The sequence below is a fragment of the Aedes aegypti genome, chromosome 2 (genome assembly GCF_002204515.2).
Source record: "Aedes aegypti strain LVP_AGWG chromosome 2, AaegL5.0 Primary Assembly, whole genome shotgun sequence".
Taxonomy (NCBI): Eukaryota; Metazoa; Arthropoda; class Insecta; order Diptera; family Culicidae; genus Aedes; species Aedes aegypti.
The window spans coordinates 133,377,083-133,392,168 of NC_035108.1; the positions used below are offsets into that span (position 1 = coordinate 133,377,083).

At 35.7% G+C, this 15,086-nt stretch overlaps 1 protein-coding gene across 4 annotated transcripts in view; it reads left to right on the forward strand.

The window, feature by feature from the left end:
* LOC5568131 (troponin C) overlaps positions 1-15,086 on the forward strand; it is a 51,694-nt gene that overhangs the window by 10,821 nt on the left and 25,787 nt on the right. For 3 of the 4 annotated variants that reach the window (XM_021842439.1, XM_021842440.1, XM_001652020.2), the window contains exons 3-5: positions 6,094-6,360; positions 6,605-6,736; positions 7,025-7,045. In XM_021842439.1, coding sequence (XP_021698131.1) covers positions 6,094-6,360; positions 6,605-6,736; positions 7,025-7,045 — 420 coding nt within the window. Of the gene's footprint in view, positions 1-6,093; positions 6,361-6,604; positions 6,737-7,024; positions 7,256-15,086 lie in introns of all 4 variants that reach the window. The other variant, XM_001652018.2, reaches the window with a different exon arrangement.

Here is a 15,086-nt window from a genome sequence, read left to right on the forward strand (position 1 = left end):
TCTGTCCTTTCGACCTTTTGTCTTACGATCTTTTGTCATAGATTCGATCACAGACGTCGATATCAACATTACTTGTGAAAAAAGTTATTATGCATAGATTTTCCAGAGAAATTATTTTTTTTACCTATTATTATTATTATTCCTTTAGGAGTCGTTCATACGAATCTATGACATTTGGTCGAAAGACATTTGGTCGAATGACATTTAGTCGAATGACCTTTGGTCGAAAGTACATTTGGTCGAACGGACATTTCGTCGAATGGACATTTGGTCGAAAAGGTTTGGTTGCAATAGAAAGCATATAATTTTTGGTCTAGCCGACATTTCGTGGAAAGAATAGTGGTCGAATCTAAATAGGATGGAAACAAAATTTTACGTTTAGTCTGAATTTCGGCGAGAGTAGCATTTGGTCGTAGAGTAATTTAGTAATTGAATAAGTATCAGCGAATAAGATGCGATTAGCAAAATTTTGTTATTCAATTTGATGGACGCTTTCCCAACACATTGATCAACCTCCTGCGTTTTAGACGTTTCATGCTGCTTTTTCGTTCAGGCATGTTATGCAATTCAAAATAAGCTGATCTTAAGTAAAAGCAAGTCAACTTTTACCAACTCTATCAACTCGTTTTCCCTTACCCGAACATAGGAGAAGCACAATTTACGTTTTTAAAAATTCAAAGCTTCTGCTGCAAACTTTGTTATTCATCTGAGGTGGTCAGCACTGTCCACTTCGTCATAAAGGTTTTCCTTAGACCAAATTCTTATTTCTGATTTCCGCATTAAAAAATCTTACCATGCCCGTAAGCTGCAAGACCTGCAATTCAAAGAAAGAGCCCGAGCACTCCATCAGTTGAAGATCATCAGTTCAATTCTTCTTCGATGACATTTTAAAAGAATAATATTATAATTAATAACCCAAGTAACCAATAGTCCGCTAATTCGCCTTATAGGGCTTATATATAACTTTTGGCCTTATAGGGCTATTAAACGGCTAATATAGGGCATGTCAGCTGCGTTATACCACTATATTGGCACGCAGGGCGAATTAAGGTGCTATTTGATTACTTGGGAATATAAATAAAAACATTATGTTCACACCGTTGACTAATAAAATAACATGTTGAACAGTTCTTCAAAGAATGATAATATTTTCAAGGAATAATAATTTCATTTGAACTGAATATTTCTGTCAATGTACAAACAAATAACTGCTTTTAAAAAGTTTATTTGAATAATCATCGAAATCCTAGGTTTTGACATAACTTCAATCTACAAATAAAAAGATGTATGAAATTAAAACCCAGAGTACATAAAATGTCCCATTTTTAATTCAACAACAACATGATTCAGATTATTCAAAACAATGCGTTATCTTAGCCAACTTTGTAAAACTTAGAACAATAATAATTTAACCATATGAATAGTCATTTGAAAATAAGCCTCCAACCAAATTTTCGTTCAACCGAACGTCATTCGACCAAAATAAAAGCTCCAAAGCAATTCGACCAAATGCCCATTCGACCAAATGTCCTTTCGACTAAATGTACTTTCGACCAAATGTCATTCGACCAAACGTCATTCGACCAAATGTCATTCGACGAAATGTCCTTAAGCCGACCATTGAGGAATTGGAAGCATACCTTCAAGTTTTATCATGCGGACGTCAAGTTCAATATTTGTGTGATGAAAGCTTCTAAAAAATCAACGATGGTGTGGGATTCTTCATAGGCTTTGTCTCCAGCATACGCATATACAAATGATAGAATTGGTTCATACCTAGGTAATTGGAGACTTAAACATATTTTCGAAAAAACGGCTCATTTTGGAGAGCTTTGATTGAACCTTCATATAAGATTGTCAGCGGCTCCGTTTTGCTAAAAACCTATGAGCTAGTATTGATATAAGTTGTCTCTAACCGATGGAATAAATTTCATCCTTATAAGTCTGTTACAGGCCTCCATATTTATTTTTTATTCAACCTTAACAAAAAATAAAGGCATATCAAACCTGAATCTATGACATAAGGTCGAAAGACAAAAGGTTGAAAGACAAATGGTCGAAATACAAAAGGTCGAAAGGACAAGAGGTCGAAGAACAAAAAAGTAGGGACAAAAGGTCGAAAATCTTTTTTCAAAGAAGGAAAAATTTCCCACCAAGCAAATCAATTTCGACCTTTTGTCCTTTCGACTTTTTGTCTTTCGACCTTTTGTCCATAAACCAACAAACCTATAAGACGCAAATGGCCTCAAAACTATGACCCTGGCAAAATATTTTATTGTGATCATGAAAAACACATTCTCTAAGAACTCCTCCATCCTCTGATACCAAACAGATTAAAATTTTCAACAATAAAGTGTGATTTATGAAGGTGGAAAGTTTATTACCAGAGTATACGACAATCAGACGCTGTTTCTAGCTTTGGGTGGAAAACACCTTTGAACTTATTTTCTTTATTACATTATTTAGGACAGTAAGAAAAATATGACAAAAATTGTCCTGGATAGCGAAGTTGTGTCAGAATATACTACAATAATCAGAAATTACATTCACTATCAAAAACAATGAAAATAACGCTTGTGAATGCTATATTCACGTTCAAACAATTTTCGCATTTTTTTTATGGGCCATACTGTATACTACGTGAGCACAAAAACACCGATTTTGTACACTCTCTCCCTCCCCGGGGACAATAGGTAACAACTCGTAAACACCTACAATGCGCAATGGTCCGAATGGACATATTGGAGTTGAATGGGGTAGCCCTTATTTATATTAAATATTGACTCCAATTTTTTCATTTGATTAAATTTGTGGCTGCGTTCTTCTGAAAACTTATAGAGAATGTTATTTTGAACAAGACTGTTTAAGATACTTTTGATCTAACCCTTCATTTGAGCTAAGTAAATTGATTCTGAACGTTTTAACTTAGGGTGAACCCTAAAAATCAGTTCTTTGACAAACCTTTTTTGCTTTCAGTTTTACGTGAATGTAATCTTCAGAAGTTGCATTTCTCCATAAAGTTGGATATTGAAAAGTTGCAGATTACAGCTAAAATGTACAACTTTGCAGAAGGCAGCACGCCGTTATCTTTAAAATCTTGCGAGTTACAGGCGAATAACGAGTTTTTTAAGTCTATTCTTGAAGTGAATTTTCTCAATTTACAAGAATTATGTTCTCAAACATTTTTCTGCAAAAATTGCCTATTGTCTGGCCTTTTGAATGCCGTTAAAATAAAAAAAAAAACATATTGAATCAACTCCACGAGTTACGTGCATCTACAGATGTCATAATTTCTCACTTAAATCACAAGAATTACAAACTTGCAATGTTCAGCAAAAATGTGTATCATTATTTCCTCTAAGACTCTCCTGAAGACCACGTTCACGTGAAACTGAAAACAAAATAGTGTCACCAAAATAATTGATTTTTCGGGATCACCAAACTTAAGTTAGCACATAACATTTTCCAGAAGTTTGCAGAAGAGCGCAGCCACAAATTTCATCAAACAAAAAAGTTTGAGTTAAAATTTAAACCTAAATAAGGGCCACCCTATTCAACCTTTTTCTTAGAAGGTGCAAAACTACAAAACGATTAATTTCTCTGAAGAAATCCAATGTCTAAAATCGAGGAGAATAGAGAAACCACTTTTTTCCTGCTAAATTTTCGATTCGGACCATTGTTCTATGGGGAAGGGAGGTCTCCTTCCCAAATGTAAACGTGCACTTTCAAAAATCTGTTTGTCAAATATTTAGAATATTTCTTGAAATATCAATAAAAGTCCAAATTTGGAAAGGAAAAATTCGCAGAACGAATGTTTAGAATAAAATATAAAATAAAACTCAACCTTTCCGTACAAAACTGTTCTCGTGAAAAAAAAAACAATTGAGTCAAATTTTATTTGAAATTCGATCATTCAAATTTACACAATCATACATTAGAATTTATTCAACCATGCAAACTAAACTTTCAGATTTTTAGCAATGTATTTTAACTGAATCCTCAACAGCAGATTTTACTTGGTTATGAGTTAGACAGAAAGCATTGAAGAGCTTTCCGTTACTTCTGCTGTAGAGAACTTAGCAAACAATTACTGAGCTGGACAATGGAATGATAGTGTGTACGATGCTGGTTCAAATATTTTGTATGACAAATTCCATCATGAACTGGTTTCGATGGTATCAAAGATATTAAAGTTATTATTGACTCAATCATATTTATTTCTTGATTGAGTTAAATCAAATCTAGACGAAACCTTAGTGGTACTGTGGAAATGCAACAGAATTTAAATAAATCTAAAAGCGGGACAATAAACCTATATTTCGGGTATGACAACGTATTTACTTACATCTACTCCAAAATTGCTAGATAAAATAAAAGTTATTTATAAATTGGCCAATCAAATACACCCCAGTTCTACTGTAGACAAAACCAAACCCGAAATAAAAAAACTTTTAGAAGACATTTCGCCATTTGCCAATCGTCTTTCATATAGTAAAAAATATGTTTATTAAATACTTAAAATATGTTTGCAGTTGATCGAAGACAAGGATTCAATCATGGCTTGAATTTTGAATAACAGGTTGAATTTTTTTTCAATTAACGATGTTCACATGGAATTTCATTTACCTCCACCCTCCTTTCCGTGGTTGCGTGATTTTTCATTGGTAAAGTAAACATTTTCAAAGTTGGTACGGTTAATAAATTTTAAACGTCTTGGTTAAAACTTCAGTTTCATAACTCGAGTTGAAAGTTTTCCCTGTTGTTTTGGGGCACATATAAGACCTAAAAGGTGATCTAGAACGAGAATCTGAATGTTAACAGCCGTGTGGTGGATTTGCAATTTGGCATGTTACAGTGATCTCGTGGTGATTCCAGAAATGTTCTGATAAAATTTTCAAACCCGATCTAAGAAAAATGTGAAAATAAGAAATTGTAATGAAACAAATATATATATACCGTAACTAAAACGTTGATATCCCAGAAATGATTGCAGGTTTTGAAAGTTTTTAGACTTGATACTCAAATTTTTCAGATTGTATGAAAAACATATGTGACCTATCTGAAACCAGTTGCTATTAAAAAAAAACCACAAAAAATTACATTAAAACAAAGATGGCTTCAGTTGAAGTGATATTAAAACTAGTTGAGTTGAGAAAATCTATGGCAATAGTGTCTCAAGAGTCCTCGCTTCAATTATCTCAAAGCTCTTCAAGATATTATTCTAAAAATCATCAAGACATCTCACAAGCAACTTCAGCAAGGGTTTCTACATAGATTCATCCGTTCGAAATAAAAAGTAAAAATATACGATTTCCTGATGAATACATGGAAGAACCGCAGCATTTTTTTTTATGTGAATTTATGTAAGGCCTTAACATAAGATAATTGGTTAAAACAAGTTTACCAATAAAGTAATGGTCGTATTTTGAACCCTATAAGGAAGTGAATTTGAATTTTTGTCCCAATCTATCAATTCCATAGCGTAATTGAGTCAACAGGACAAAGCCTAAGATGATACGACTGTTGCATGGACCGATTGAATTATATTAACTCAAACAAAATAACGCCATTTTCCATGCACAAAGGCTTGATGTATAAGTAAAGTAGTCCTATGACATGCAAACTAAGTTGGTCTTTTGATTTAAACTCGAAATTTGCTGATAAATGTCCCAAAAGTCCAAAATATATAAAGGTGCAATTTTTATTGATAAACCTACGCTGAAGATAACAGAAAATAAAAATTAATGACCGATACTGAGTAAAGTTTCAACTTAATACAATGTGACCCGAAATGAGGTAATATTTTTTTTACAATATAATGTTTGAGTAACCATTTGCAGCATAATATTATAATTTCATAAAACATGTGAGAAAAAGGCTGTTTAGATAAAAAACTGAAAAGATCAACGTTGATGTAAATCTCATAGATGAAGAGAATGATATATTCTAGAGTATAACTCCTGCAACGCAAACAACATGTTCATACTCAGCAAACCTGATTCCCAGCACACGGTGACGAAGCTAAACTGCCGAAATATCATTCAAATGAATAATTTATTATGTGTCCTTCTTGTTTCCCACCACACCCTCCAGTGCTGAAGGAAGCTTTCGATGCATTCGATAAGGACAAGACGGGCAGCATTCCCACCGATGTCGTCGGCACCATTCTGGAGCTGCTGGGCCACACACTATCAGAGGAAGAACTAGAGGATGTGATCGACGAATACGACGAGGACGAATCCGGCCAGCTGGAGTTCAACGAGTTTGTGCAACTGGCGTCGAACTACGTGGAACCAGAGGAGGACTACGACGCGTTACGGAAAGAACTCCGAGAGGTGTTCATGATGTACGATAAGGAAGGTTAGTGTGCGTACGCTTTGGTTCTGGGCAGAAAATAGTAGCAAACAGCTGTAATGATGATCGAATGGTATCTTCTTGAGCCGGTGCCAAGTTGGATCGGCACTATGAGAATGCTATAAAAAGAAGCGCAATCACATAAGGATTGGATGATGCCGGTTCGATGTGCTACAATGTATCTCTGCATCGCACATGTTTATTCTGGGTTAATTTGTAAACACTCATTTAGCATATTTCTATTTCACAGCCAAGGGCTTCATTCCAGTAGATTCATTCAAACAAATTCTCCGGGAGTTAGACGGCGCCGTGCCCGAGGAAGAACTGGACGACATTGTAGATGAAATTGATGCTGACGGTTCAGGAACGGTTGACTTTGAAGGTACATAGGGTAGGTGTACCAGTTATGGCCATAGTGGTTCCCTAATTCGCCATACGTGATATCTTGAATGCCTTCACATTTTGAAAAATCTTTTGTGTTTCAGCAGTAAAATGAAGGATAAATCTTGATGTTAAAACATTCAAAAAGATTAAAAATGTAAAAGTTTTCCAAATTTTGCATATAGCCAAATAGGGAACCACTATGGCCATAACTGGTACACTTTCCCTACCAAAATTCACGTCATCTCGATTCGATCAGTCCTAACGATTATATCCCTTCTATTTTCAGAATTCATGGAGGTTATGACAGGTGAATAAACCCCTATTTCAGTTGTCGTTCTGTTATCGCACATTGCTAAAAAATTCTAAATGGCCGCTGCACGAAGCTTCCTGCGAAAAGCTTGTCTGCTGTCACAGTAGCTCCAAATAACCCAAAAACATAGATCGTTGGTGATTTCGACCTGACACGAAATTAGTGACGAGTTTTGTGGTAGATAGCAACAACCAGGCACACTGAACGGTACAAAAGCACACTTAAACAAAACTGTTGTTCCTAAAAATCCAATAGTTGGGAAAACAATCCGTTAACAGCTGTTGTTGGACGTTCTTGTGAGTCGTGTCCTGTGACTGTTCTATGTACCCACAATTCTTTTAGTATAACCAGAGCTAAAAAAAAATGGAAACTCATTATCATTCATTCATCAGTAATTGCCGCACCACGCATTTAACTCACAAATTCCACGCTTCATCCATTATCATTCCTCAACTTGAGCAGTACTCTCCATCACAGCTTTAGCCTAGCGTAGAATTGTATACTTTTAGTTAGCCGGAGTGGTTAGGTTTGTTCTTGTGTCGCTTGGTTTACAACAATCCAAGTGTTCTTATCTTTCTAATGTGTTCTATTCCTTTCTAATTTCTTTTAACGTCGAATCTTTGCAAACACCCTCATCACCCTCATCGCTTTCTGACTAGGCATTATGTAGCCATGTGATGTGGTTTGTCCTTGCGTCCACGATAGCCGTCGAGTGATTGTGCTTTCGTCCAACGTGTGCTGCGTCCCGCTATGCGTTGTATTTATGGTTTGTCCGGTATTATTTTGTCTTATGTTATTTTTTATTGGGTGAGTGATACGAATTCCAGAATGTCATGATTGGTTGTAACTTTCAGTAAAAATAATTAAGAGGGAAATTATTAAATACATTTGCTGCTAATTTTGGGCATATCATGTTACCGCAATGGGTTCAAGCGGTGCCATATCAGGTATCAATTATTGTGCCATCATCATACGGCTGTTGTTAGTCTCAACTGGCCGTTTCCTTGGTGAGTTGAAATGCAATGTCGCGCTAAGGACTGTTCATTTTATAAAGTGGACACTTTGTTTATGCTATTTATTTCTTATTTATTGTTAAAATCGTAATCGGTTTTCTTTGCATCGTTCTACTATTATTCTACAATGCTTTGAAAATATAAGATCTCAGAAAATGCTTTTGATTGAAGAGCTAAATAGTTTTTCCAAAAACTACTAAGAAAACCTACCCAGACAACCAGAAATCGCATGAAAGTTCACGTTACAACTCGTTTATTCATACTAATTACATCAAACCCGCAAAACACCGTGGATAAACTCGTCAGATTGATGACCTTCCTCGCATAAAACACTTCTTTTCTGAGTTCACTTGTACATTTTGTTTCGTCTCGTACACTCGTACAAACAAAATCAGATCACTCCGTAGCAGCTGTCAAATCAACATTTGTTATCATAAGTTAAGTCGGATAAGATCACAGGTTAGTTCGGTAGAAAATTTATACACTCGCAATGTATGTTATTATTCATCACATAATGGATGCACGCATATCGCCTCCACTTTTGTACGTAGAAGGCCTTTTCGCGACATCTTATAAGTGAAATGTTGCACATACAAAGCCTCCAGGTGATTGCGTTATACGTACATTTTGGTTGTCTGGGTATTAGTCAAAGTTTAACATTATTTTTGTCAAAAACAAAAATTTTATTTTCTATTAACAAACTGTGTGTTTGTGTCCTTTATACTATTCTACTAAAGATATAGCTTCAAAAAAATCAATTACATTCCTCTATTCTCTGACATTAGGTTACTTTAGTGATGTATCCATTTATGGCCCAATTTGCTGATACACTATCCTTCACTCCCAGCAAAAGAGAGAAGTAAAAAGCGAGTTCAAAACTAGTTTTGATTACTAAAGAATTTATCTAACTTATATATTATATGCGACAAAATATGAAATTAAGATTTGCAAAGAATCAAATTCCCCCTGTAATTAATAACCTAAGCCAACCAAATCATCCCTATGTGAAGGAGGCTCATTTTAATTAAAATTGTCATGCAATTATGGGGAGAAATTAAAATTGTTAATTTTCCATGCATACAACGCTTTATAATTATTATTTTCAATTGTTAATTTTTGACGCAATGTAATCCAAGTATTTATCATCAAATAACAAATATGTTATCCTTAAAGAGAATGGATTAGACTCATACTAATTGAACTGTTACTTAATCAGGATGTGCAAAAAATCACCTGAGTAAAGATACCTGAGATTATTTCTCATATCTCTAAATCCTTCTGGAAAGATTAGTATTCATGATGACATCGCTCTGAGCTTCTTCTAAACAATTTAATAAGACCCTTCCGGTTCCGGTATTACTTCTGGGATTCCTCTAGGCATTCCTCCTTGATTCTTCTGGACATATTTTTGGAATTCTTGCCGAAATCTCTCTGTGATTTTTGCGTGTATCTCCTTGGAATTTCTTTTAAAATCCTGGAAATTAAGTTCTCAGAATTTTTATCGGAGATATTACGGATGTTTCTACCGAAAATCCTGATGCAATTCTACCTAATATTTTTGGAGGATTCATACAAAGGCTTTCTAGGGCTCTAATTGAAAATTCTTCTGGAATTTCTCCGAACTCCGAGATTCTTCCGAAAAGGTTTCTACTCCTGAGATTCTTACAAGAATGCCAAAAGATTCTAAAAAAAAGGACAATCTGAGATGCTTTCGGAAATACTTTTGGAATACATTCGGATATCTTTCGAGGATAGTTTCGAAAATCCTTCTGAAATTCTTCAAAGATACCTCTACATGTATTCGTCAATGTTCTTATGAAAGCTCTGAGACTCTCTGAAAATCTTGTTGGAATTCTTCCGGATATCTTTGGAGAATCTCTTCCATAAGTTCTTTCGGAATTACTTATAGGATGCTTCTGGGCGTTTCTCATGGATTTTCCCAATAAATCTCCGTGGAATACTCCTAGATTCCTTCCGGAAATCTTGCTGGAAGGCTTTGTAACATTTTCCAAAGATTCTTTCGAATTATTTCTGGAATTATTCCTGCTCTTCCGTAAAACCCTCTGTGATTCATCCAGAAATACCTAATCATTCAGATATCATTCAAGAATGCTACCGGAAGTTTTCCTGGGATTCTACCGTGAATCTTTCTGATATTCTTCTGGGAATACCATTGGGATTATTCTATTTCCTGAATCCTAGGACTTTTCTGAATATCTTTCTGGAATTCTCCTGAAAATCCTTCTGAGAATTTCTTAGGAATTGCAGAAGGGTTAACGGAAAAATTCTGGGATAGTTTGCAAAAGAATCAGAGGAACTCCAGAAAGTTTTACGGAAGATTTCAAATGAAATTTCCGGCAATATTCCAGAGTTACTTTTTCTAAGAGTAGGAAGTATTTTCGTAAGAATCTCAGTGGTATTATTTACGAGTCCCAGAGGACTGTTTGGAAGTTTTTTTAAGGCATTTCCATTTGAATTCAAGAAGGATGTTCTGCAGACTTTGACAAGAATAGAAGAAAATTTCCAAGGAAATTAACTACTAAATCACAAAAAAATATCATAAAAATTTCCCGAAAAATCATCAAGAGATTGTATTAGAACATCAGAATTCCAAATAGATATTCGAAGTTTTCTCAGTAAGATTTCTGAAAAAAACTAGGAGGATTTCTGTTAGAATTGAAGAAGGATTTCTAGAAAAGGGTCAGAAGGATTTCCATACAATTTCTGAGGAGCTTTTGGATGAAAATAGTTGAAAAATTTCGAATGAATTTCCATAAAAAAGATTGTTAAATAAACCCCCGAGAGATATCTGGAAGAATTTCAACAGGATTTCCGGTAGAATCCCAAGAATATGAACGGAATAATTCGACAGTGATAGAATAGGTTTTTTATTATAGTTTCAGATGATATGCCTATAGAATCAAAGAGAGAAATCCAAAACAAGTCCCAGGTACATTCACGGAAGAATTAATGATGGACTTTTTGAAAAAATAGAGGGTTTAATATAATAATTTCGGATGAATTTCTAAAAGAAATCCTGTGGGATTTTTGTTAGAGATACCGAAATATCCCTGGAAAAAAATTCAAAAGATATTCAGAAGAATCCAAGATTTTTTTTAAAGAATTCAATTCCTCTGGAAAGCAATCATAGAATCATTTTCGGCAGAAATCCAGGAAAATTTTACGGAAGAAACTCGGAAGGATTTGCATAAAAATCCTGAAGCTATTTCTGGGATAATCCAAGAGTAAGTCCCAGGAAGATTTTTGAAATACTCACAGAGAGATCAGGGAGACAACTATAATAATTTTAAAGGGTTTTCCGAAAGAAACTAATACAAATTTTCGATAACTGTTTGGAAGAATCCCAAAAGGGTTTTTCGGAAAAAAATCGGATTCTTGGAAGATTCTCTGAATACAAAATTCTGTAGTATCATAAAGAAATTGCAAGATGTATCCCAGAAGCATTTCCGGAATAATCAAACCAGGATTTTTGGACGGAAAAGCTCAAGACAGGTTCATTAAGGAACTAAATACGGATTTCCTGATAAATTTCAGAAGCATTTCGTATAAAGGATTCCTTGAGGATTACCGAAAGAACTTCAGAGAGATTTTTGGGAAAATCCCAGAGAAATTTGCAAAAGAATTGATTACACAGCCCATCGACATGGATGGAGACACCATCTTCTATGATGACAGAAGGATCGATGAGCTTGTCAGATAGATCGGGCTCGGGACATCCAGTCTACTGTCAATCGCTGCAGTTGATATAAGGCATGTCCAAGAGTTGGGAACCAGGAAGAATCTCAGTGATATTTTCCGAAAAATCTTAGAGAGCTGTGGAATTTCTTGAAGAATTTTAAAGTGATTCGATTTATAATCATAGTTGAACTTCCGGAAGAATACCAGAATAAATAAAAAAAAGAATAGAAAATAGTCATTATTGCATAAACTTTAGTTATTATTTGATTTTTTTTTCTTTGTATTCAATTTCAGTTGTTATTTTTTCCATGCACGTGTTTGAGAAATGAATCTTGTCCACAGCGGGTTAAGAGCAACAGAATGTCCCGAAGATTCAGGCTTCTGAATTCAGTTTCACTTAATAAGTGTTTACAAAGTGATTGGAATCAACTATCACACACAAATAAGTCAACACGCTGAATATTTGCCATTTGATACTTAAGTCAGCAGTGGCCTGTCAACGCTCTGACCAAGAGACTACAATTCTGTTTTGACAGAGAGTTGCCGCCCAAGAATTGATCTGAAGCTTCACCCAGCACTTCGAAACCAGAATAGTTGGCTCAGGGCCAATGAAGCCATGGGATGCTCCATTACGAGCTAGCTCATCAGCCATTTCATGTCCAGCGATGGAAGAATAGCCAGCTACTCATACAAGGTTTACAGAGTAGATTAAATTCAGTTCCTTAATTTTAGTTCGACATGTAATAACAAGCCTCGTCCTTGAGTTGGCCGAAGATAGACCTTTGATAGCAGCCTGACTATCTGAACAGAAGTATATGACCCTGCCCATTACGTACTGTTGAAGTGCTGATTGCGCTACACCCAAAAGTAAATATTTCCGCTAAAAGAACGATGCAGTATCTGCGAACTGATTCAGCCATAGCTCACGAGAATAAACACCAGGACCAGTTCAACCTTCAAGAAAAGAGCCATCAGTGTAACATACAATATTGTTTGATATTTTTCGTTCCAAATAGCCAGACGCCAACTCTTCCCGTAAAGGAAATTGTGTGGCAAATGTCCTGTAAGAAAAGTGACAAGCAATTGTTAGATCACTTGGAGCAAGGATATTTGTTTCCAAATCCACTAAAAGTGGAAACAACGAAATGTGTCTACGAATCAATGGATTTTTCTTCAGTAGACCAGACATCGCCATCAAGCACATCCTTTGGGCCATTTCCAATTTGGATTGGATTGGATTGGATTGGGTTTGGGGCCCCAAGTTTAACCAAAGGTTTGCCAGCACTGACCGAAGGCCATGCAAGCTGTCTGGACTCTGAATTCAATATGAGTAATCCTGGCAATTTAAGTATCTAGAATAACTCCAACATGCTTTATTTGATCAGTCACATTATTATCTGTGCCAAAAAGACGTAAACGTCGAATTCCATCGCGTTTATTTCTTTCCGTGAAAAGAGCAATAGATTGTTTATTCGGGTTAACAGAAAGGTCATATTGGTGACACCAACCCCTCAACTACCTGAAGAGCACTTTGCACCAGGTTGAACAGGGTATTTATACACATACCCTGTTATTAAAGCTAAATAGTCGTCGGCAGAATCATAAGTTGGAAACCTGCAATAATAAAGTTGCCTAAATAGTGTATCTACTACAAAATTCCACAAAAAAGACAATAAAACTCCCCCTTGGGGGCATCCGCAAACACTCAGTTTTCCAATCGCAGCTTGACGCACGTCCTCCTCTCGGGATAGCCGTCACAGTAATATCAGACTAGTAACTACTTGAAATGACATTAGGTTCATCCGTAGATGCTATGTCAACACATCCGGAGATGTGTGTGTTGAACAAACATTCTAAAACTTCATCATCAGAAGAAGGAAAGTCTCCATTAGGTTAGCAAAATTCGTTCACTTGGAAATCCTTAGTTTTTGCAAAGATTTCGCTCAGCCGACTTCACTCAGACCTGGAAACATTTGTACAAAGGTTTTTCCAGCTAGATAGTTCAGCAGAACGAAGAGCCTTCTTGTACGGAGAATATCCATGGAATATGCTCGCAATCAATATGTAAAACAAGTAGCAATCCTTAAGGAATTTCTGGATTTTCTCAGGGATTCTTCGTAGGATTCCTTCGGAGATTCCTCCAAAACTCATTTAGTAATTTCTCCCAAGACTCATAAAAAATCCTTCAGAAATTAAATCCGAGGTTACCTTCCTGACTCCTAGATTTTTTTTTTGGGATTTATCCTGAAATTGTACTCGTTGTTCCTCCAACGACCTTTCATAATTTTCTCCCAAGGCTTCTTCAGCAAATCTTCCAGGGATTCTACTTTGACATCCTCCAAAAATATCACAAGATTGACTCTAGAATTACTCGAGAAATTCCTCCAAAAAATTCTTCAGAAATACTTCTTGGATCCCTCTAGAATTACATATTTTCACTAAGATTCCTCTAGGGGTAATTTGTAAATTACATCACGCTCAAAAAAAGGGGGACAGGATCAAGGGAAATGTATGTACAGTGTAATGAGAGGGCTCACGCAGTATGAATTAATGGAGCATTTCAGACATGATTTTCTAGAGGAATCTTAGAAAGAATTCGTTTTTTTATGAAAGTTGGAGAAATTCCTGTAAAAATTTTGAAAGAATTTATGAAGAACCCATTCGAGATGTTGCCGGAAAACATGGAAAAATTTGTTCCATTGGGAAACAAAAAGGATTCCTTAGTGAATTTCCAAGACCCATATAAGTTTTTCTTTATAGGCATTCGTGCATCTTTATTTTTAACATATCTAAGTAGGATTTACATAGGAATGAATCATTGGAGGTATTCCTAAAGCATTTCCTAAAGAAAATATAGAGAAATGCTTGAACACATCACTGGAGAAATTACTGAAGCTAGCAATTCCTGAAAAATACCTGTAGGAATTATCAACATCTCTCTTGAATATCTGCACTAATTTCCCCAAAGTCCATATTTTTAGAGAAACCTTTGAGGTTATTTCTCCGAGGAATCCATAAAGAATTCCAGCAGGAATTTGTCCATAGATTTCACCACGAATTTCTACGGGAACACTTCTGAAGATTCTTCAAAATAGTCCTCCTACAAAAATCTCCAGGACCTCTTCCAGAGATACTATCGTAGTTTCCTCCAACAACTCCTCCGGGGATTTCTTTCAGGAATACCTTCGGGGATTTGTTGCAGTAACATCTCCAGGAAACCGTACGGGTACTTCCATCAGAAATTTCTCCGTGGATTTCGTCCATAAATTCCTTCGAGGATTTTCTCCTGAAAATCCTTTAAGGGATTCCACCAGGAACTCCTCCGT